This window comes from Thamnophis sirtalis, unplaced genomic scaffold (genome assembly GCF_051295495.1).
Source record: "Thamnophis sirtalis isolate CommonGarterSnake01/CBP01778 unplaced genomic scaffold, rThaSir2_p1.2 scaffold_3, whole genome shotgun sequence".
Taxonomy (NCBI): domain Eukaryota; kingdom Metazoa; phylum Chordata; class Lepidosauria; order Squamata; family Natricidae; genus Thamnophis; species Thamnophis sirtalis.
In genome coordinates, this window is record NW_028261383.1 from 116050342 (window position 1) to 116075109 (window position 24768).

At 38.4% G+C, this 24768-nt stretch overlaps 1 protein-coding gene across 2 annotated transcripts in view; it reads left to right on the top strand.

The window, feature by feature from the left end:
• The window catches only part of NTN1 (netrin 1), a 107432-nt gene that overhangs the window by 45846 nt on the left and 36818 nt on the right, over positions 1-24768 (top strand). For both annotated transcript variants that reach the window (XM_014055838.2, XM_087709788.1), the window contains exon 3: positions 17991-18179. In XM_014055838.2, coding sequence (XP_013911313.1) covers positions 17991-18179 — 189 coding nt within the window. The remainder of the gene's footprint in view (positions 1-17990; positions 18180-24768) is intronic.

Genomic DNA, 24768 nt, shown 5'->3' on the forward strand with positions numbered 1-24768 from the left:
ACCCCCATATTATATCTCAGATTTTTTTTTGAAGAATTCAAAGAGGAAGAATTCTCACCCCATGATACACCAATCCATTTCACATTCTCCCCACTTGCTGAGTAAGATTTGTGTTCCTCATAAAAGTGTCTCACACAACTCAAAAATTAGATTTTCCTCTAGAGGGATATCTAGGAAGCATCTCTATGGTTACTATTCTATTATTTTTACACAGTGCACACAGTGATTTTTTTTCTAGTGATGAAGAGTAGTACAGTATTTTATGGCTAAATAGTAAGGAAAAAAATTATTGGAAAACCAGTTAATTTTATTTTAGCTCTATCTTAACTTGTCTTCCTACACTGTTCCCCTTTGTATAACCAAGGATTATGGTAGCTGAATTCAAAATTGATCTGTTGGATACTAAGGCTTATGAGCACTGTCTAGTTTACAATCCATATGTTGTAAACAAGAGCAGATCTAGTAAAAAAATCACAGTGTTACAAGCATGACAAACTAATGACGTGTCAGATGAAGTAAATGGAATAAATGAATTCAACATTTCCAGTCAATTGCTTTAGCTTTAAGATATTAAAATATGGGTGTGGGGGGAGTGTTCCTTCTTTTTGCCATTTAAGTGTTCATTATGTGGTGATTACCTGGGCCTTCGGGATGTGGGGAGTGTTGTATTCAATTTCTTTTGATCCCCCATCATTTAATGAGTAAAACTATTAGTATTTCATTTCTTGTAATCATTGCTTTGGAGACAGATCTGGATTTTAGAATTTTTAATGGAAGTGATACAATATGTGCATTTATCCTAGCAGGTTTACAACTCTTTTGGCTGCAGATTCCTTTACACCTGATCCAATCAATCCAGGGGTGGGCTTCAAAAATTTTAGCAAGGGGTTCTCTGCCCGGTTGCTGAGTGGGCATGGCCATGGCTGTTGTGCACTCCCTGGGCTCCAGAAGCTTTCCTCAAGCCTCTGGGAAGGTGAAAATGGGCCCATTTCTAGCCTTACTGAACTTCCAATAGACCCGTTTTTTGCCCTCCCTGAGTCTCTGTGCACACCCTGAACTTACCTTCTTCCAAAACAGGCTATGTGGGGATTTCTAGGAGGGGTGGTGCGGGGCAGACAGTGTGGGGCCAGCCATGAGTGGGATTTGTGGGTTCTCTGAACTGCACAGAATCTTAGCTAGAGGTTCTCCCAAACCCCTGTGAACCCCCAGCATCCCACCCCTGAATCAATCTTATTCTTCTCCCGCTTCCTCCAAAGCTAGCAATATCTTCCATTGCTCGGTACTTAGGTCCATGTTCCCTTTGCTGTCTTTGTAATTCCCCAAGGGTTTCCCTGCTGAAGCTGCAAAAAGTCTGATGTAATTATTGAGTGGTCAAGGAAAAATAAAATATTATGGACCATGCCAAATTGTTTCCTGCTGTTGTATGTGCAGGAGTAGGGCATACAAAATCCTTACCTATCCTTACTTTGATAAAGTATTTTGACTCCGTCCAAGTATCAAAATATTTTACCAACTCTCTGAAGTGTCAGCGAGGCATTTTCATCTTTTTTTAAAAAAAACCTATGTTATTCACTTCTCACTCCTATAGTTTGGAAACCTGACATGAAATTCACAACAGCACGAGGAAGGAAATAAGTACAATTTACTGAGTGTTAAGAAAAATGGTAAACAGTAAGCATTACACTATGTGTTTTCTGAGAGCTATTTGTAAACATATGCTTTTGATCTCAGCCTGTGGTAAAGAGGTTTATGGGATGAATCTAAGCACGTAGCAGATTTAAGAGCGGAAAATTCATTGTTTGTAGCCATTCAATAATGTATGCTCACATTGCAACTGAAGTTTAATTTTATTAGCCTCACTGAAATAGTACCAGTCCCGTACCATTCTCTGAAATAACAGAGCTGCAGAAATAAAATTGGGATTGCTTTATAGTTAGAAATTTTATTAAAACCAATAATTAGATCTCGGGACTGGAAGTTTCTTGCCAGGGAAACTAGAGATCATTTAATAGTATGAAATATTCGCAAATATTATTTAGCATTTATGTATTTAAGAAATATCTGCCAATAAAAAAAACATTGGCAAGCTTCCACATCAATTGACACGATGTTTAACTGATGGCAGCTGTATTTCCTATAAATCATTCCATTTTAAATAAAATCATAGACTCTAAACATTTACTTTCAGATTTGTCAATTAACTTTTTTGGTTTCTCACTTGGTACTGGTTAAGAAGAGTTGCAGATAGAGGACCGTGTAATATCAAAAATAAAAATACATTGCACTTTATTCTTTTATTGCACATAACATGACTATTGTTTGTAATAAAAAGAAACCTCATAATGTGCTTGGAATTCCACTATACTGTAGTAGAATACACTATGTGGAAGTAACTTGAACAGGATGGTTTGAATGAGGGAAGAGGTTGATGGGGGTGGGGTGGAAGAAATCCTTGCACATCTTTCTGCCACAAATTGTACTTTTCCAGTTCCAACCCTCCATCCTTCCTTCTTCCCTTGTTTCCCCCACCTCCATGTGTGCACGTACACACACACATATATACTATATAAACATAATATACATCTGTCTGTCTGAATGTCTGCCTGTTTATCTATCTATCATCTATTTTCTGTCCGTCTATCATCTATCATCTGTTAAAAAAATTGAATATGGAAAACTTTAGAGGAAAAAAATTGAGGCCATATCAGGCGCAAAATTCTGCAAGCTGCAACTTGTATAAACATGAGTGGGTCAAATGGGAGACCTAAGGAACAGGATTGTAATTTAAAATTAAGAAATAGGTTTAGTTAGAAATTGAATGTACATTGACTGTAAAATGCAAAATTAAAATAATAAACAGAAGATATAAAAATGTAAACATGGAATTCATTAAGCATTTTCATTCAGTATATATTAAAAACCCATTCTTAAAATATTTGATAGTGGAGTAACACCTAGCCTTTGGGAATCAAAAGACAAATACTGGAAACATCATCCTATTGTTAAATTATGGGAGTCGTGTTACAAATATCTCCATACTAACTTTAGAGCTGTTGAGAAATTTTTCAAGCAATTCTTCAAGCAATAAGGGGGGGGGGGGGAGGCAATGAAGTACAGGCTTATCTGCCCTGATAATTTGTCTATTTATCAGAAGGAAACAGCAACTATTTTTTTGAAGAAAGAAACAGATGTCAGGTTTTACTTAGAGATAGAATATGCTTAGCATTCTATAGAATCCGTAGATTCTATGTTTTACTAGTACTGCTTAAATAGTTTCTGTGTGTAAAAAATGGTAAAATGGTAAATCCTGAACATTTATTTGGGCAGGGGAGGGGAGCTCAGATGAAAAACTAGCCGTTCAAGGAAAGAGATGTTTTAATCATTGCAGCCTAATAACAAAAAAACTGCCTGGTTTTGGATTAGTAAGCGAATACTTTATAAATTACAATGTTCTTCGCACAGAGAGGATAGAGAGTAATATCATAAAATAAGTAATTTGAATGGATATGATTTCAGAAAAAGCTTTGAAATAACAGATAACAACAAAAAAGTATCATACTTACACAATACCACTGAAGTCAAAAGGGGAAACTAGAAGTATTTTTCTTTGGTTTATTGGCAATTTGTTGCTGAAAGCATCTTTCTTCTCTGAAGAAATTCTTACTGGGTTTGTGGTGGGAAGGAATGCACTGAACATGGAGTTGTTTTGAGGTCAGAAAACTTTTTGCATACAATTGATATTATTGAAAACATCCCCACGACAGGAAAAGAAAATTTGCCTCTCTTCCACTCTTCAGGAAATATTTTCTCAATACACTCTTCCAGTGGTATAAAATAAAATCTTAGATGGAAAATAAAACTTAAAATAAGTCAGGAAACGAGAATGATCTTGTCTTGAAGATGGCTTGTTTGGCTTTTGCATCAGAATTTATATCATCAACCATCAGATAGCTGTTAACATTATAAATATAATTTATAAATAATGGGGAAAGGATTCAATATAAATAATGCAGATAGGATTCAATGGGTATGGAGACAAATTAGACATATTAGGAAGTTTATGATTTGTGGTATCTGGGCTTCACTAGGAAGTGAAGGAAGAGGGTTTTTTTTTTTTGACATGTTGAGGGGCCCCATCAATCTGCTTGAGCTGCTTGTTATTCAGAATACCGATGGCACTGTGCAGACACATGCTCACAAGAACTAGCACTGTAGGTGGTCTTGTGTCATTTCCCCAACAGGGATAATTTGTCTGGCTGCTTGTGGCAGAGTTCCAACTCATACAACCCAACTGAGAAACATAGAAGTAAGGGAGGCAGATCCTCTCCCACAACTCCCTGGCCTTACTTTGATCTGCAAAGTTCTTCTGTTCCATCCTCACTTGGCTGACCTTTGCAATGAGAATCACTCTCACTGAAAGGTCTATGCATATGTAAGGTCCTTTTCAAGCTGTTGCTGAGGAAAGAGCAAAAGATAGTTGAACTACAACAAAAAAGAATGGGAAGAATCCTATTGGTCCTAAAGATTTCCTGCTTTGGACCTTTGAAAAGGTAGAGATCAAATGCTCTAGTTTTAGCATTTAATACCCCAGTAGAGGCCAGTGTTTTTACTTAATTTGGACTGATAAATAACAACACATGCAAGGCTTTAAATATCAAATACTTTACACGTTTACCTTTAGTTTTACTGTTTGTCATAGACTTGGCATTACAGTTTTGAAACTACGTGTGAAATAATAGAAATGCATCTTAAGTTACATAGCCAGACTGGCATAGTGGTTAAGGCATCAAGCTAGAAACTGGAGAATGTAAGTTCTAATCCTGCCTTATGGGCCAAGACAATTGGGTGACTATGGGCCAATCAATCTCTCAGCCCTTAGAAGATGGGAAGGGCAGATTTCTTCTGAAAATCTTGCCAAGAACACTGCAGTTGCTAATACTACATTCAAAGGCACACACACACACACACACACACACACACACACAAGTTACATTGGGGCCATTTTGACAAAACATGAAGCTGTGAAGTTGAACAATTGGTAACAGATGCAAACCCCCATAGTCAATAAAAAGTACAGTCCCATCAAGAACAGCAGGACATATATTTAAGCACACACTAATATTAAACATTTGTGAGAAAAGTACCATAACGATTTTTGGCTGTCACAGAATAATACAAATAAGCAACAAGTGAAAAGATACCAAGAATATGCTTTTCCCTATTCACCAACTGCTAATCACAAATGGAAAGGAAGAAAGCTTTATCATTTGCATAGGGTTAACATTTCCTTCATGTAATCTATGTAGATGCTTTCTGAACTAAAAAATTGCTTGTCATTCAGAAAGATCAAATGTGTTGTTTTGTTGCTGCTATTACTCTTCTATTTTTAAAATTAATTTCTATACTCACCATATATTTTAAAAACTTAAGTGTCATATCAGATTTAGATTTCTTTTGATTATCTGCTGATTCCAGCCTGGTTTACTTTAAGGGGAACATAAAATTTTCCTTAACCTAGAGTTTGCTTGAGGGAAAACAAAGCTTCCACTGAGCACCAGCCAACTTTCCCTATCTTCCTGCTTTGCTTAAGCTGCCCTGAGGGGCAGCCTAAGTGCTGGAGCTAATTGCCTGCAATAAACTAATTAAATGACTCTGATATAAATCTTGCTGGCCTGCTCTGGGGGAATCCAACTGCTGTTACATCACAGAGCAAAAGAGTCTCTTTCAGTGTATGTTTCCCTCTCTTCCCATCCCATCTGCTCTTTTCTCTGCCCATTTTGCCACACTTTCTTTCTACCCCTGACTTTGTTGTTGCTGCTGTTGTTTTTGTTGGCAAGGAACTGAAGCTTCTAAACAGTCCAGGGCAGGCAAATTTAGGCTCTATTACAGTACATAATCTTGATAAAATTCTCAATTCTCAGCCTCCTCTCTCTCTTGGGGGTAGAATGTATTGAGCATTCCCCATTAGCTTTGCGCTACAATGCATGATTAATGTCAAAGAAATTATACAAATAAGGATGTGCAACATATTAAATGGTTTTCATAAGAAACATAGAGGAATGAATATACCAATATGTTATTTCATCCATTTCTGCTGCTCCCAGATTGCACCACTTATATATGCCCATCACAAAATATTTTTATTATATTTATAAGAAAGTTTGGGCTCACACCACTGAATAAATCTGAACAAAGATAAAGAAGTTTAAAAACTCTGGCAGAAAGAAGATATAGGATCAAAAGTTAGTTTGTTCTGGGAGTAAAATTAAGCTCAACTGGATTGTTTTAACTCAGTATAGACACTCTTGTCTTGAAGATGCCTCATTTTTAAGGGAATATTTTCTGAGGAAGTCACATGATCCAGCCCTTATTACAAGTCATGTTTGAAAAATTGTTAGGAAGGATGTATTAATATCAACCAGTAGGGTAGTTCTGTAGCATTTCTTTTTGTTGTCATATTTATTTGTCCCTTGAAAGAAAAAAGTGCCACATTATTTAATTTGGAGATATATTTTGGAGTGTGAAAATTATTTTAAGATCATCTCATGACATTGTTTAATGGTAAGAACCAGAGCATGCTTCTCCTGTTGGACCTGATGGGACAGATAGAAACAATCCATTTCTACTTGTGATATCCAGATACTACCATCACTTTCAGTATCCCCTAAAGCCCTATTACAGACCTACAGTTATTTCTCACTTTAGGCCTTAGTATAGTGCTAGTTGCTGTTGCTTTAATTAAATATTCTGCCATAGAGGAATAAGTCATCCAATCAAATCTTAGTGATGGGAACTTATCCTTTATCTGATAAAGCTAATTAATAAGAATACTGCTCAACAATAGGAATACAGAAAGATGACATCACCCAGGAGTTCTCAAAAATGCCACCTAATCCATGTCTTAAAATATGAGACCTTCTACTATAGGAACATTAACAGAATTCTGTGAAATACAAACAAAATGTTTTGGACAGAATGTTCAAATATAGCACAGGAGGAGATTCATATAAAACCACTTTGCATATATAGTAATTGAAGAGATAAAAACAAATAAAAGATACAGTGGGGCTTGCATAAATTTAGAAACTAACATTGATATATTTTGCACCAGCTTTCCTTCTCTCAAAAGTAATTTGAAAACTGCAATACACTACATTCTGGATATTTTTTTAAAAAGCAGAAGGGTAAATCAAAATTAGTTTGAATTTACTTAATGTCATTCTGCAGTGCCACTTGATGCAAATTCACATTGATTTTTGCCAATTTCAGAATTTGTCAGGTGTAAGATTAACAAATCAGATTACAAGGGAATAATTGCAGCATAAATCCCTGCTGATAAATTGCATTTCTTTTGTTGTGACATGATGATTTGTAAGGACTCAGGGCCTGCCCTTTTTCAGAGGAGAGAAGAAAAAAGAAACATATAGCAGGAGATACAGCACCTATAGGGCAACATGCTTAGACTAGCACCTTGTTGTAATGAAAAATGTCAGAAAAAAGCCTTAGCAGTTAGTCTCCTTCAGCACAGGCCAGGTGGTGACCTCCCAGATGAATATATTGCCTATTGGTGGCTGTCTTGACTCTCCTGTGAAACATCCCAGCAGCTGCAAGGTGTTTGCCCTGACCTAAGGCTTGCCCTGACACCTCCCTGCAATGCTAGGCATGTTGGTGATAGCTCTGGCCAGGATGTCAGTCAAACAAGCCATTGGCCGCCTTTCTCTCTCAGATCTCTTCTGATAAACCCTCTGGGCATAAGAAGCTGTCTGTGTTTGCTAAAGGGTCAGCCAGCCCCTGTTCACAAAAGCACACTCTGTCAACTGTTCTCAAGGGGCAATAGCATATCTGAGCAAACAGGGACCAAACAAGCTCTTCACACCTGTTTAATGTTTGAAAGCAAACCCTAGGCCTGACAAGCTGGATTCAAGGCTGATTCCCTTTTGAAGATGGTAAACAAAAGAAAAGGAAGGGAGGTCTGCTGATTTTAACACTCAGTACACCAGAGTAGACTCTTAACACCCTAGCCTTCCTGCCTGTATCTTTCTGTGTAGGAGAGATTTGGACTGGTGTCACCCTTGAGCTATTTCTTATCGGCTGTTTTCTGGTGCTTTCTTGACTATTAATAGAAAGACCTATATGCCAAATTACATTTTGGAACTTCAGATTTGCCAGATTACTTACTATAATTTCATATACCCCATTTCCCCAAAAATAAGACCTCCCCAGCAGTGGTGGATTCGGGATCCCATCACAACTGGTATGCTGTGTCAAGGCCGGACATCCACCTTGGGCACACACGCTGCGCATGCATGTGCACGTGACTGTCCTGCAATTCCCCAGCTGCTTGGTGAGGTCACGCAGGCGGCGTACACTATGCATGTGTGCGCAATTGGCCTGTTTCCCTCAAAAAGAGATAAGGAACGCAGGCAAGTGGGTGGGCCCACCGAAACACCGTTCCACTACAGTGGTTGCTGCTCCCAGCTGCCACAGGTATGCCCGTACCTGGCCGTACCACCCGGAACCCACCATTGCTCCCCAGATAATAAGCCCAATCAGGCTTTTGAGTCCATGCACTAAAGTAAGCCCTCTCCTGAAAATAAGCCCTCCCCAGAAATATTGCAACACAGCAGCAGCCATGAGGTGACCATGCTTGCTGCCTCCTGCACCTCAAAAATAATAAGACCACCCAGAAAATAAGGCCAAGTGCTTATTTTGGGGGTCAAAAGAAAATAAGACCCTGTCTTATTTTTGGTAAAACATGGTATATGTGCACTCACCGAAACAAGAAGACGACTCAACATGATTTTTATTTTGCTACTTCTTCTTGTGGCTTACAAAATTTTGAATTGTGCGCTTTCCTAGAAATTGTAGAGGTTTACACAACAATTGGGATGCAGTGGCTCAGTGGGGGATGCGGTGACTCATTGGAGGATGCGGTAGCTTAGTGGCTAAGAGGTGCGCTATCCTCGATTGAGTCTTAATAATAAGGTTTTTTTCATAAAATTTTAACCAGGATGTTTCCCAACAATTGGATCTCATTTCCCAAAAACATAAGTCTCTGTTGTAGTTATCTCAACATTTGTTGTTAAAAAACAAACAAACTCCAGGTTGAAATGCAACCGCTTAACACATGTTTTCCAGTTAGATACAATACGTTCATTCCCCAATCTCCATCAATCTTCTTAAGAAAGTCCAGTTCATTACTCATCAGTTTTGTCAATTATCAGTCTTTCGAATCCATGTCTCTTTCAGCCTTTTACAATAAGCCTGCAGTTTTCAGACCAGGCTCTTTCCCCTTCCAATCTGCCAGTAACAAACTAGATACCAATCCAATGTATTGTTTTTCTGTGCAAAAGTGGAAATAAAAAAATAACACAATGACTATTTCCACCCGTAAAATGTTTGGAAAAACCATGGGAATCCTATTATCAAAATCGATTAATGGCCTAGAGACTGTAAAGTGATATTCTGAGCCAAGTGGTGGTTTCATTACTCATTACTTCCCATAAGTAATTAAGAGGGGAAAAAGGACTCCTGATTTAAAAATATCTGTTGGTTCAGAGATAAAGCTGTTATATATTTCAGTCATCTTGGTGTCGTAGTGTACTTGGTTTTACGATGACAAAGAATCTATTATTTCCTTGTAGAATTGTTTGGAAAGCATATGATAATAAATGGAACATAGAATTAATCTATATTCAGTGGCATGCAGAACAGCTAATTTATTTTTATATTGCATCCCCAGTGAATGGAATCATTTGCTTAAAAGACTCTGGATCTGGGTAACATTGCACTGACATACTCCTCCCTAAATTTCCTTAATGGGTTCTCATTAACATGTGAGACATTGCAAGCATTCTCTCTCAACTACAAAATACAAAGCTGCAGACAATCTGTATTCACTATCTGTCTGAGGTGGAATGAAATGAGCTGACAGAGCTGCTCTGCATGTGGGTGTAGCTGAGTAGATTTTTTTTTACAAATTTGTTGAATTTCCAAAGAATGAAATATGGATCTTTGTATTTGCATTAATAGGTGTAAATACAACTCTCTCTCTTGGTAAGCGCTCTTAGTATATGATTTGAATCCTCAAGAGGCTGCAACGCACCTCATGAGTGTTTCTGAACATAAGGATCTAAGTACTGATTCTTTAATTCTAAATTTCAAAGTCAGGAATAAGATGGCAGCATGATGCAACTGCACTTTTGAAAAACAGGCAGGTGAATTTTTTTATTTGAAAACTTGGGATTCTATTCCCCAAGGTTCCCTTTACATTTTGATCACTATCGTAGTTTCATTCTAGGGCAAAAAAGAGAGAATATCTCTAGTTTCTCTTATACAGAGGTGATAATAGATGAAATGAAATTCTCAGACCCAAGATTGGTTTGACGGACCCAATGCCATTGGGTTTACTGTGACTTCTGAACTTGGACTGGTTGATTCCTTAGTATCCTAAGCAAGAACAATATTTATTTGTAATAATTTTACCTACGTATGTAAAGCACAGTCCGGCTTGCTTGAAATCTTAAGGGAAGAAATCTGCAATGAACTCAATTTTCTGGCAGAAAAAAAAAATCAGGAACAGCCATAAAGCAGGGTTTCGTTAGCCATAGTTTCATTACTGTAGGTGGGTGTAATACATGTGCTGTATTCATGAAGGTATTGGACCAGGCACAGGGAGAGCTAGGCTCAAGACCACCTTTAGCTATGAAGTTCAGGGGATACTCTGGACCAGTGTTTCTCAACCTTGGCAACTTGAAGACGTCTGGACTTCAACTCCCAGAATTCCCCAGCCAGCATTCGCTGGCTGGGGAATTCTGGGAGTTGAAGTCCAGACGTCTTCAAGTTGCCAAAGTTGAGAAACACTGCTCTGGACCATTATTCTTTCTTAGCCCAACCTACATCACAGGGGTGTTGTTAAAGGGAAAAATTGGAGAAGAGAGTACTTTGATGCCTTAAAAGCATATAAATCCTAATAAATAAAATGGGGGCTGCACATTCACGGTGCCAAGTGCAGTATAAAAAGCTGCTGAGAGATCAAAGTATGAATACTGTAGTTCCAACTATTTCATGTCTTAGTGCAGTCATAAATCCTGGTGCTAAACTACTTTGTCTATCCCTTTCTGATGTGGGCTACAGGAAGGGTCTGCCACCTTTCTATCTTACAGCTCAATTTAGATTTCAGTGCACTCCTGTTTCTTTTTGAGGCATTCATAAATTTACCCTTCTAACAACGGACAGATTCATATTATGCATGAACTATTTTTTGCTTTAAAATCTGATTCACATTATAACTTACCTCGTATCTTGCAACATCGCGTATAAGGAGCCTATTGCTGGATTGAATACAGTTGCCTTAAAACCGTCACGGTTTTCCAGAGTAAATATATTAAAGTTACTTATCAGATGAAACTGAAGCAATCAGAAAGCAGGGTATGGATTTCAACAGAAGCGTAAAGCGGAGCGAAGCTCTAATTTTATTATTTGTCCTCCTGGTTTTATAAGCGTTATAGCGCTCCAAAGACAAGCAAGTTGTTTATTTCCCTTGTGGGATAGGAAACTCCATCTGTATCTGATACACGCAGTGTGATCCGGCACCTCTTGCATGAGGCAAGGGGAGCCTATGAATGAGCATGAGGAAAACACACAAAAAAGTTAAGCATAGAGGAGTTGCCCCAGCATAGTGAACGGCTGGCCTTTTTTCTCCAATAATCAGCCACAGAAGATGCCTGTGGAAAAGCATAAAACCCACATAATGGTTGTCATTGTTCACCAGTCTCCCTGCCTCCTGAGACTCCCGCCCCATGCACACACTTTCACAGCGGGAGGATCAGCCCCCTGAATGAGCCTTATCCTCCCCCACCCCAAAACCCCACCTTGGAAACTGCGGATCAAGCATCTCAGGCCAAGCTACATCACAGCAGCACAAATACTTGGTTTTCTACTTGGGTAGAAACAAGTAGCTGGACCTGCCAACTATTCCCTGGAGCCAACTCTGCCTCTGAGGAGAACCTAGGCCTTCCCAAGAGCTGTAGTCTGTCAAGCCTCTGTTAGCATGTCTGGCATATCAAGCAGCTGATTCATGGGCATCAAGAGAAGGACCTGGTAAGTGCCCTCAAAATGCTCACCCTGTGTACAGTTTATCTTACAGGAAATCCATCAGATAGAAAGTCGTGGCTCCGTTGCTTCAACTGGATGAAAAAATACCACACCATCTTTTTGGTGATGAGGATTGCCTTGTTTTGTTTCCCACAACATATTTCCTGAGTACAATAACAAAGGCAGAAAAAGACGCCCTTCGGTTTCTTCCCCTGAGGACTGTCCTGCCACTTATTCATTTATAATACTTAACTTCTCTGTTTAGAATGAGGTGAGCTTTTTATCTTCCAAAGCTTGAGATTTGCACCAATGTAGATGACTTGGTTAAATTGCCACCACTTGAAACCTTGAAAGATAAAAAGTTCACCTCATTCTAAATAAGGAAGTTAAGTATTATAAATTAATCAATTCCTATTTATAATAATTCTAGCTTTAGGCATTGCTGACTTCCTATGCACATTCATTCTTCTATAAAATTGGTTATTTCCTGGAAATAATCTAGCCAATATTCTTATGGTAAATAACACATACCCATGTTTCCCCAAAAATAACACCTGATCTTATTTTCTTTTGGGCTTGAAAATAAGCACTGGGACTTATTTTTGGGGAGGTCTTTTTTTAAGTGCAGGAGCACTTGATGGTGAGCATGGGGTCTGACTGGAGTGGGAGAAGATCTACCGCTGGCTCCCCCCTCTCTGTCCCACTGTCTGTTTGCCCACTGCTGCAACGGACCAAGCTCTCTGCATGCCTTGGCCTCCACCCCTCTGCCTGCTCGCCCATAGTTGCTGCTATGACACTTCTCAGCTGTGGCAGGTGCTGTGCTGGCCACCAAATGCTGTTGCTGTCCCTGCTGGGTTTTTCGTCCTTCTGGCAGGTGAGTAGAGACTGGGGCATGGCCTTGATTGAGGCTGTGGTCAAGTAGACAGTGGGATGGAGAGGGTGGGGCCAGTGGTAGGTTCCCAAACACTTTTTGACCAGAGGGAGATGAAGCTTTATCTGCTTGCAAAAGGGACACTTTGAAATGGAGCTACTTGCCCCTTTTCAAACTGTTCCCTATGCAAGTACACAAAGCTTTGAGTCTCCATCATTTTTCCATCTGGGCAAAAAGTATTTGGTCGCCTATGGGGCGCTTGAGAATGGAGCAATTTGCCTGCCTCTCCCATCCCTTGTGCCTATTGCTGGTGCCACCACACAAGCTTCCTGCAAGCATCCTATGAGTCAGGCAGCCACACAGCATGCCCGGTTTTCCCATCATCTCCTCCCTGCCTCTGCCTACATGCTCGGACTTATCAGTATTTGTGCTGAGCCAAGTGGCTGGTGGTCCGTGGATGCTGTTGGACACTGTAAGCCCCCGCATGCTTGCTGCCTCTCATGTTGGCCATGTCCATGCCCCCAGGCTTATTTTTGGGGTGGGTCTTATTTTTGGATAAACATGGTACATGTTTGAGATAATGTCATACAAATTTAAATATGAGAATTTTCAGAGATTTGTATCAATCCACTCCTTTACTATGAGTTGATATATGGAGATAAGAGCTTTTGAAGATATAAATAAAGGTGTAAATCTATTGTTCCATTAATATACTCATTATTATTTTTGCTGAGCTTTTTTGGAGAATCTGGTTTCTGGCAGGTATACATACACTCCTACATAGTGCTATTTATTTACTCATGCTTACATGTTGCAGTAAATATATGCATAAGCATATGTACATTTATCATGTTCACATATTGGAGGGAAAAGTCAGCAAGATTGATTTCAGCTGGAGGTAGCAAACTGAGTTGAATAAATTATAAAGCTGCAAACTATAAAAACTAGGTAGTGAACAGGATTCTTTTTCTTTGTCTTTCTTTTCTTCCCATTGGGATGGATCTGCTTAAAATTAAGATCATGTTTATTTCAGGCAATGTAGTGATTTTTGAAAGGACAAATCAAGTTCTGATTTTTTTAAAAACTTTGTATATTCTCCTTTGTAAAATATACATTGTACAGCTAAAAAGAAACTATCCCAGGAATATCAATCTGGGGTTTTATGATTCTTCCTGAATTAACTCACATCATTTCCTGATATGTTCTTATAGTCCAAAATAAGATCATTGTTTATAGTAAGTTCAGTGTGAAGGCTTTCAACTTGCCAATATATTGACTATGCACCCTTACCTTTGTAGCAGAGAAAATGAGCCAATTAAATTAGGAATACATTGCAAGAAAACATACATTACAGAGACATTTTAAAGAGTCTGTGCCAGTGATATAATCATAGGCAGAGCGAATTTGGTGTAGAGGTTAAGGCACCACAATGGAAACCAGAAAACTTTTGAGTTACAGTCCCATCTTGCAACAAAGCAATTAGGTAATTACCTCAGTATCTCTCAGGAAGGAGACAAGGAGAAACCTTGCCATGAAAAACTTCAGGGATTAACTAACTAAATATACTGGATAGTCCAGTGGTGGGTTTCCATTTTTTTTACTGCTGGTTTGCTTGTGTGCACGGGCACTAGCGCAAAAGCATCTGGGCGGAGCGTCTGGCCACTGCCATTACTGGTTTGCCCGATCCAGGTTGAATCGGCAGAAACCTACCTCTGGGATAGTCCCCATCATTTTTTAAGCTCCAAAAATCAGATAGTTGCAAGCATTGACTAATCAGTAGGTCTGAATTGCTATTCTGTGGCTTAGTTCTAGCCATACTATACATGGGTTGATAAAGGAAGCTATCCCAGAAAACAACCAAGAGAGCATCAAGGACATCTCCCCCCCCAGTTCATTTATGCTAAATAGGATAGATTAAGAGGTCTGAATGACATGGTGACAAGGACCCATAGGGAGCAGAGTTAGGGTGCTGCTGCCAGGTAGCAATGGAAGAATTTCCTTTTGTTCAGGAAGCTAGCCAAACATGTCAAAAAGAAATCATAGAGAGCTGCCTTCTTCTGAATCACGCTATGCCCACTTAGTTCTGCCAATGATGCTGGGATGGGGAGAACAGCAAAAATGTTGACAAAGGAGCAGTAATGCTGCAACAGTGCAGAAAAGTTGACATTTGATTGATTGATGACATGCCATTAAGTCATTTTTGACTCCTAGTGTGACTCCTGCCAGCCACGTAAGACAGATGACAATGACATTTATTTCAGTTTTATTGCTGGTGAATGTTAGCAGCTCTCTGATGTTTTAGATAAATTATTCCAGACCCATCTTCAAATATTAAGTATCAAGGGGTTAGACCTTTCCCATGCATAGTATTTACCACATTAGTTCTTTCCACGTCATTATGATTGAGGAATAAGCTGGTTTCAGGACTTACAACTCCAGCTCGTCTTCCTTTATGTGAGCTATTTATTGATATAGACTCTGCACAAGTTCAGAAGAAAAACTATTTATCATACCACAGGATTTAACTGCTAAAGAACAAGGTCAACTTCACATTCCATTTTCTCCACTGATATGAATAGCAGACATTTCAAACTCCTCCTGACTATCCATCAGCCTTTAATCTTTACTCCTTTTTCTTATTAGGTGTATTAACACTACTCCTTTATTTTTGGATGTAGATGAATGGGGAAAGGTTGAAAGTATTTCTCATTAAGGCCATTTCCCTTATTGGGTAGCATTAAGCTTAAGAGGCTAAAAACAGTTACTGTATTGCCAGTGAATGCTGGCTAAGTGCCAGCTCAGCCCAAGGACAGGATATTTAGAAACTGGGCTTTCCAGAAAAATAAAAACATTGGTTTCCAATCTATTCCCCTCTGGGTGAAATTAGACTTTGCAGTTTAAAGAATATATTCTGTAAGTATGCAAAATATATGCAAAATATCCAATATTCTTTGAAAAGCTTTTTTCTGTAAACAGGTGCATGAAGAAAAGTGGAACATAAATAGCAATATGTGTCTGCTCTGGATCAAAAGTAGTTAAGATGTGTTGTAATGTGTGATAGGACAATGGTAGCAGAACCCCAGACACAACAAAACTCCTATGATTTTGGCACAATATAAAATAGCTCCTTACTGGTTACTTTGATGATAAAAAATGTTGCTGCCCTCCAAACTAACTAGACCAGGATTAGAAATGGGGGAGTGAAGGGAGGAGGGAACCAGGGACATGCAGATAGTTTGATAATTTCTCCAAGTTGGATAATTGGCTGTGCTGGAAATACGATTGTAATAAACAGGGATGTGTTTGTGACATACTGTGGTTGAAGTCCACAGCTTTAGGACAAGCAGGGAGAAACTGGAAGGAATGTTAACATCAACACAAGGAGAGTAACAAACAACCAGTGAGTGAGAGACGTGCTTGAACCAGATGCAATTTTAATAATAAATGAATTAATCTCTGCGTAGAATCCCATGGGAAAGGAATTCACAGCCAGACAAGCAGGGAAATAGGGACTGGACCAGAACAGGGTTTGTGCTAGAGCAGTGATGACAAACCTTTTATCCACTGAGTGCCCAAACTGCATGCGTGCATGCCCAAGGTGAAAATGTGTGTGTGCATGGATTCATGCATGCGTGAACATGCACATGCACAGCAGAGAACCAAAGACCAGCTGGCCAGCGGGAGGCGGGAAAACACAGGCAGCACAGCAAGAGGTAAGATCTCTTTCTTTTGTGAACTTCTGTTTCGTCATTTGCAGGAAACAGAAGCTCACGAAAGAAATGCCATGAAGATCCGACATGGGGGGACGGCGAACATGCCAGCAGAGAGGGCTCTCTGCTCTCTGCCATAGGTTCACCATCACAGTGCTAGAGTATTGTTTTCATCCGAGAAGGAATGAACTACAGGCTACAGGACACTGCATATTTGTAGTGCCTAGAACTGCCTGAATGAGAAATGGGTAGCTACTTTCCATGGTACAGAAGTCTTAGAATCCATAGAATATAATTAATGACATGACATGAGCCTCCTGGAACAATAGTCAAAACCAGATTTCAGTATCTGTTCATCCTTAAGGGAAGGAACACCAGACTGTCCTTTTGGTGCAAGGAAGGTTATGACCTCATTTTAGCATGAAGGACAAAAGTCTTCTGAGTCCCTGAAAGTGTAGATTTCTGAAGAAGTTTCAGTAGATAGCTGGCAGTTGAAGAAGTACTTGCAATGAAGACTTCAGAAGTAACTGCGCTTAAATGAATGTGCTAAATATCCCTCTAGTTTTTTCCCCCTCAAATCTCCCTGATACTTTATGTCAGTAAATTTGCTACAATATGTTTGCTTAAAATATAAATTTAGAACAAAATTATGGTTTTATGTGTTACACTGGGTATTATAGAAATGGATTCAGGTTCTGTATAGAATTTGCAAATTAACACTAAACAGAATTTCAGAAACAGAAGTTTTAGATACAGTTGAGTGAAAGAATGGAATTATATCGGCAGGAATTCATTTTAAAAATTGTGTTACAATTTCAGAACAAAGAATTAATAACATCATCCATCAAATACAATAAGTAAACGTCATGCCTTTATTTCCCACTGGCAGCATGAACTAATGCTAGGAAACAAGAATGGATTTGAAAGTTTCACTGTTCCAAAACAGATTAATAAACCATATATCAAAGCCGCATAATGATGAGTCAGGGGTTCGTGGCATGGATTTGTGCAATCTCCAACATATTTGCAGAGGGCACCACTTTAAGAAAACTTGTTTGTGTTATTTTCTTGATAGTTTTTAGAGAAAGCAAAAAAAGACTAACATTTTGATTGAAGTCTTATTAAAGTATCTTCCAGGGCAGAAGCTGACATCCAATGTTATAAAATGTGGGTGACCAGGAATTGTGGGCTTGTTTGCTATTTTATACATATTTGCTGATAATATATCTAGATAATATAACATTTCATGCCAAATTTATCAGTATCTGAGAACCACCAAAATTTACCCCTCTGTTTTTTCTCCTTCCTTCCAGCTTGTAACTGCAACCTGCATGCCAGAAGGTGTCGTTTTAACATGGAACTCTACAAATTATCCGGTCGCAAGAGTGGGGGTGTTTGCCTTAATTGCCGACACAACACAGCTGGTCGTCACTGCCACTATTGTAAAGAAGGCTACTATCGGGATATGACCAAACCTATCACGCACAGGAAAGCATGCAAAGGTATGTGTATCATAAGACCAATGCCCACAAAGAAAGAACAGAAGGAAACTGCAGGATTACTCCTATCTTTTATCTGTGAGATCTACAAATGTTTTTCTTCCTGCAGCTACCCTTCCGTTCCTAATGATTGATTATCTGGGCATCAATCTCAACATTCCCATTTCTTTATTTACAACAATCTTCTCATCCATTCTATCTGCCTTATTTCCATGCATAATTGAATATTTACAAGCTCCAGTTGGGAACATGGAAGTGGAAGAAAAGTGGAACCTTAAGGTCCCCTCTCACTTTTCCCCAAGCCTTTTTCTTGGGGGGAAGAAAGTTGTTTACTGTCTCATTTCATTTACTGAGCTATAGCATAATTGGAAACACTGGTTTTTCTCTTCTACGGGAAGTATGTGATGTACAAACTTGTACAATCCTCTCTAGACCACTCCTTCAGTTTTCCTCTTTTTTGTTCAATTGGTCACTTCTAAGTGAGATGGTTCCAATAAATAAAGTCAAACAAACAAACAAATAAATCAGTGTTTGGAAGATAGAAAATTTAGCAATATGAGAGAACGAGCTGGGAAAAGGGTTGCTAGAGAAAAAGAGGTCTGGGCAGTTTAATCCTGGAAGTGCCATTTGTCTGGACCATGACCTGTGTCCAAGAAACTGTAAAGGTTTCAGGACTTAAAACAAAAAGATCAGAAGTCTGTTTTGTTCAACTTGTCCCAGCTTATCAGCCTTCTTTCCTCTTCTTTCCCCCTTCAAACACACAAGCACAGACACACATATATAAATGTTGAATGGCTTGGAGCAGCTATTCAGAACATGTGTGACTTGTCAAGGAAAAGCAAAGACATGGAAAAAGGGACCTCAGACCCTGAAAGAAGAAAGACAAAGGTGTGAATGGATTGTTGAGGTTATTCAGATCAGCAAATGGGCCTCTTACATCAAAAACAGGAGTTTGCCTTCCCTCCCCTTTGCACAGGTGTGCATACCAGCAAACACTAGGGTTCATTCACTAGGCTTAGTAATTGAGAGGACAAAAGGTGTTCTGCCAGTATACACAGAAATCTACATACGCAGGGAGAAATATTAAATCGTTAATATAAAACTTTGTTTTCTGGGGGGAGAAACCCAATTCAATGCAGATTATGGAGAAACACCAAAAAGCATTTAAAATCAGGGAGTAATTTGATGTAAGAATCTAATATTTCAGTGCTGTTGTAACTTCACTAAACACTCCCTTAAATGAATAGTTGTAATTTGAAAGCTGCCAGTACCACAGACTCGCTTCATATCTGGTGAAAGAAAAACACTGTAGACTTTCAAAATTATTGCATCAATACAAAAAAAAAAGTATTTCACTGTCCATTCACCAAATGTCTTACTGTCATCATGCTTAATGACTAGATACTAAGCACTCAGTGTGTATTTCTTAGACGAATATATTATCAGACGTAGCCTGTATTATAGGCAAGAAAGTGACCATTTGAAGTGAATATGAGTATATTTCATTGCCGTCATATCAACCAAACCATCACAAAAAATGCGCCGACTATGAAATAATGAATACCTGCCTATGCCTGAAATTGCCTTTCAATCCTGTACTAGGCAGAAGGGTGGGCTAAATCAGGGTTTCTAAACCTTTTGCCATCATTCTTCCATTTAGTATATTCTTAATATACATGCCTTCCTTAACAACTCACACACCAAAATGAACACAATGAAATGAAACACCGAGAAAGCTGGATTTATTGAAACAGTGTTACATTAAAGGGTTCTTCACACTTCAACCCTGGACTAGATGGTCCTCAATGTCCTTCCCAACCTTAAAATCTATAGCGCTGAGAAATCAGAAATTCTGTCAGTCAGGCCTTTAAAGTGGCAAACCTTGCATAGTTTTGGTCTATATATCTGCTTTCACTGCCTCTCCATTGTGGACTCTCTTGGGGAAAATTCTTCAAGCCTGAATGCATTGCTACCTCTATTTAAAGGCATATTGTTTTCTGTCCTAACTGCAAATTAATACAAGGGTGAAAGGGGAGAAGGAGCAAAGGCCTGACAGAAAGAGTGAGGTAAAGTAATTTGCATGTGGTGACTGTATACCAGGAAAGAAGCAAGCAAGACATCCATTGTACATTCAGACCTTCTTGGAGATTTCTCTGCCCCAGAGCTTTGAGTAGATGCTGCTTTCCAGCCTCAAATATGATAGTTGGAATGTTGAAGCCTAAAAGTGAAGTAGAGAGTCTCATGCAATTGACAAGCTGAATTTGGAAAACCTCTGGCATAAATACAGTCTTGTATTATGATCCTATTTATGCTGCCTGGGCTCTTACGGTTTGGGCAGGGCCTTGCATTTTGGTGTAGAGTGTGTCCATGGGAGGCAGCTGTATTGTGAGCCCCTTTCATTCATCTGGTAGAAAGGAAACATGCCCCGCTAATGTGGGCCACTCAGAACTGCCTGAACCTTTTGAATCAACTGGGATTTTTCAGCTGCAGAAGGCTGGGGGTGGGGAGAGAGAAACAGCCACACTCAGCTGAATGTGGGCACTGAGGGGGGAAGGGGAAGAAAAGGCTGCTTGACATCATGGCTTGGCAGCTTTGAGTCCTCAAGAGCAAGGCAGCTTAGAGAGACCAAAGGAATTCAAGCCTGCGGATGGAGGAAAACCACTTTGACACAACAGGCTGGATATTTTTCATGCTGCTCAGCCTTCCTGAAGGGGATAAAATGCTCCTTGGTAAACTGTTGGCAGAGCAGCTACGCACTGAGCAGATATGTTTGGTAATAAGGCTGACACTTAATTTAAGGCTGAGTCCCAGACCAAGGAACAAAAGTTGCTCCCAACAAAAGAAAGCGGGTTGCTTTCCTAATAAAAATGAGGGAGCAAGTAAGATGCAAAGAAAGAGAGGAGGGGGAGGTAATGTTTCTTTTTTTTAATGCAACAATCTGTGAGAATCTCTCCATTATCCCATGTTAGATAATGTGGCCTTGAAAATGCAGAGTTCATTGTGTAGTAGAATGTCAGCAACAAATAAGTAAATAACCTACTATTCTAAGAGAATTCTTGTGCATATCTGCCATCAGCTACTACATAGATTAATAGTTATTTGAATGGGATTCGACAATCTTCCCATTTTGCAGGGATTTATTAATATTATTGGAGTTACATTTGAATACTTTTTTCCAGCAAGGGAGTGTAGCTTAGATTTGGCTTGTATTTATTACACTGGAAATCAGCTTAGGTTCAAAAAGCCTTTTTCTGCTCCAAAGAGCTTGAATAGTGATGTGTTCATTGTTGGCCATGGGTCTTGTTGAACAGCTAGCTGCAAAGGACAGTGGATAGCTTCACAAGTCACACTTTTTGTGTGTAAGAGCCACACCCCCACTGTCCTTATATAGGGCTTACTAATAATACTCTTCTCCAAGCCAAGGCTTCTTGGATTTAATATTCGACCCTACCCAAGAGGTGAAATAAACTTTCAGTTAAGAAGAAACCAGCAAAGACATTTCAAGGAAGGAAACCAGAAGTTCACTTCCTTATTTTTCTAACTAGTGTGTTAAAGTTCTAAAAAGCTATGATGAAAATTTCACTTACAGTGCAGCTGAAAATTTTGGGAACACTTCTGAATGTTCAATATTTTTTAATTACCTTAAAGCAGTGCAGCTTTGGATAATTTTCCTAAATAGATACTGTAAATGATCAAATATAATGTTTTTACTTGTTTGTGTAATTGGGGTTTCTTTATCTATTTTTAGGACTTGTAGGGAGATCATGTTTTAAATCATATTTATGCAGAAATATTGAACATTCATAAGTATTCACAAACATTCCAACACCACTGAATCTATTATTTGATGTGGAGGCAAATATTCTGAGAACATCACACTTCTTTTAGCGTGAAGGAAGACTTGAAAATATGGGCAAAGAAGTTTCTGTATTTTTATTTCCTGGAACTGAAGTTTGTACAATGATGCTTTGCTTTTGCAGCCCATAGACATCTAGTTTCCATATCCTCTATTTTAAACATTCTCAGTAAAATAAATTATATAGGTAAAAAAATAATAATCTAGAACTGTTCAGCAAGCTCCATGTTGAAGCTTACAAAGCAGTGGGCTGGTTCACACAGAACAATCAAACTATAATGTGGTTTGCTCTTTACTGCCATAGTGTGATGTGTAAACCCACCATTATGGTTTGGCAAGATATGTAAACCAAGCCACAGCATTTGTTCAACAATTCTAATTAAAAATCCTGGTTTGTCTTACCCACTAGGTTTAACATCAAGAGTATTTGACTTCTAGACAATTTTATAAAACACCAAGACTAAACAATTAAATGTTCTTAGTAATAAGCCCCCATACTCTTTGCTATGTTACCTTTTTCTCTGTTGTCTTCCTCTTTGTGTTAGAGCTTTGCTTTAAAACAATATAAATGATGTTTAAGTGACCTTCACATAAATGGATGAAATATTTCCTACACAATATATTTATTGAAAATTGAGCCTCTTCGATATTTTAGTTTTCTATATGCAGAAACTGAATCTCTGGCATCACATTCTATATTTTACCACCCTCCTCAATTTTAATGAAGCTGCCTAGAAGGTACTTGGTCTCATTTTCAGCTTGTCCTTCTACACTACTACCTAAATTGCATTATTTCCTTCAGGTTTTTTTTAAATACAGCTTCTGGCACTCCAAGTAAGCTTCTGGATCAAAAATGTACATGACGGTTAGAAAACCACAAATCCCTGGGTAAAAACCATCTTAAACGCAGCTCTGTTCAAAATGTATAAAACCCAAAAGTCCAAGACATTTGGCCAGAACTGCCCTTTTGTTTCCTTAAAGCATAAGGAATAACTTTTAAGAAATTACACTGAATGTATTGAATGACTTGCACAATATTTGTTTCATTACAAGGGACTTATTGAAATTAATTTGTTGAACAAAATTATTCTTTTCTAACCCCCTTACTTTCCCCTTCAAAATCCTCAAGAAGACAACAAACCTTTTTAATGTTGTATTGAATTTCACTTATCTTATCTTGTTCCTTGGAAACATTTATGAAAAATGCTCAACGTGAAACAGCAAAGTACATGTTAGGTCAGCTAGGCAATTAGCGCAACATGCTTGAGCACTAAAAGTTGTCCCAATATTCAATGAATCCAAATGCTACATAAAGATAGTCTCTGTGTGACTCACTCTATAAAGCTAATTTCTTTCTATGCAGATGGCCATCCGTGATCAAATTAAGATCACTGGTGCTGAGGATTAGATGATTGTGTGATCTGCACAACATTCTCCAATCCAATGCTCCCCCAAAATAGAGGCAATTATGGAGGAGAAAAGGGAAATAACAAAAACTGCATTGTGATGTCACAACTCAAGCTCTATCACTTATATACTCTTGTGATATCACAATACAAATATAAAAAAGTAGAGCTTGCAGTCATGTCACATCAGCTGTTTTGTTATTTTGACATAATCATGATTAGGAATAGATGTTTTTGCCTAGAAATTTTGAACTGCAAGTCTCATAATATCCCAGCTAGAGTAACTGGAAAAAAATTCAATTTGTTAATCTAGCCCTTGGTACAGTTTCATCCAAACTTTGTCATTCCCATCATAACTCTAACATGGAAGGTTAGATTTTTTTACATGGTCAGATTGTGAAGATTCTTTTTAATGAAATATGTCAGAATTCTGATAAATACTAACTAGTGTTACATGATGCACCAAGTGAAGATGAGAATGGTGAACATTTCTTTCTTTTCATCCTTGAGGGTTGCAAAGTTTTTAATAGATTTTTTTTAAAAAGTAATCCTCCTACAATTGCTTAACTTTTTATTATTTAATTCACATTAATTTATGCAATAATTTGCATAGAAGTAGTGTTGTCAACCAGGTATCCATATTGCTTTTGTTTCATCTCTTAGTGCTGGCTGTTTAGAAAGAATTATACTAAGACAGATTTCTGAAAAACTATTAACCATTTCCATGATTTCTCTATTTATAAATATTAATTCTCATTGCAGCAGATAATTACCACCAAGCTGGGCTTTCCAGAAGTTTGGTTGGAATGAAGTTCATTTTATGAAATTAACCCACTTATTATGCTTTCCATGAGCTGTATACCATGATCCATCCTATGTAGCAGAAAATGTTCCTCCATAAGACTTGATTCTTTCAACCATTACGTCTTGCTTCATTTGCACGTGCATTTAATACATTTGCTGAGATATTTTACTTGCTGCTTTATGAAATTAAAAGCAATATCTACTAAGCAAGCATGCAACAAATTTCATCATTCTTATCCTTACGTTATGAATGTATGTGGGTTGCTTGTAAATAACTGGAGTTCTACCCATCGATTTTAACATGCAAGATGTACTAAACTGCTTTCCCACATTCTTGTGCATTCCATTAACATTCCATGATACTTATTACTCACGCCATTATTTCTGAAGGAGCAATGGATTTAGGGCTGATAACATGGATGAAGATGGACATATCTACTCAGAAGTAAACTCCATTGAACTCAGTAGAACTTACCCCAAACAAAAATATCTTGTGTGTTACTGGCAGGTAAATTTCATCTTGAGA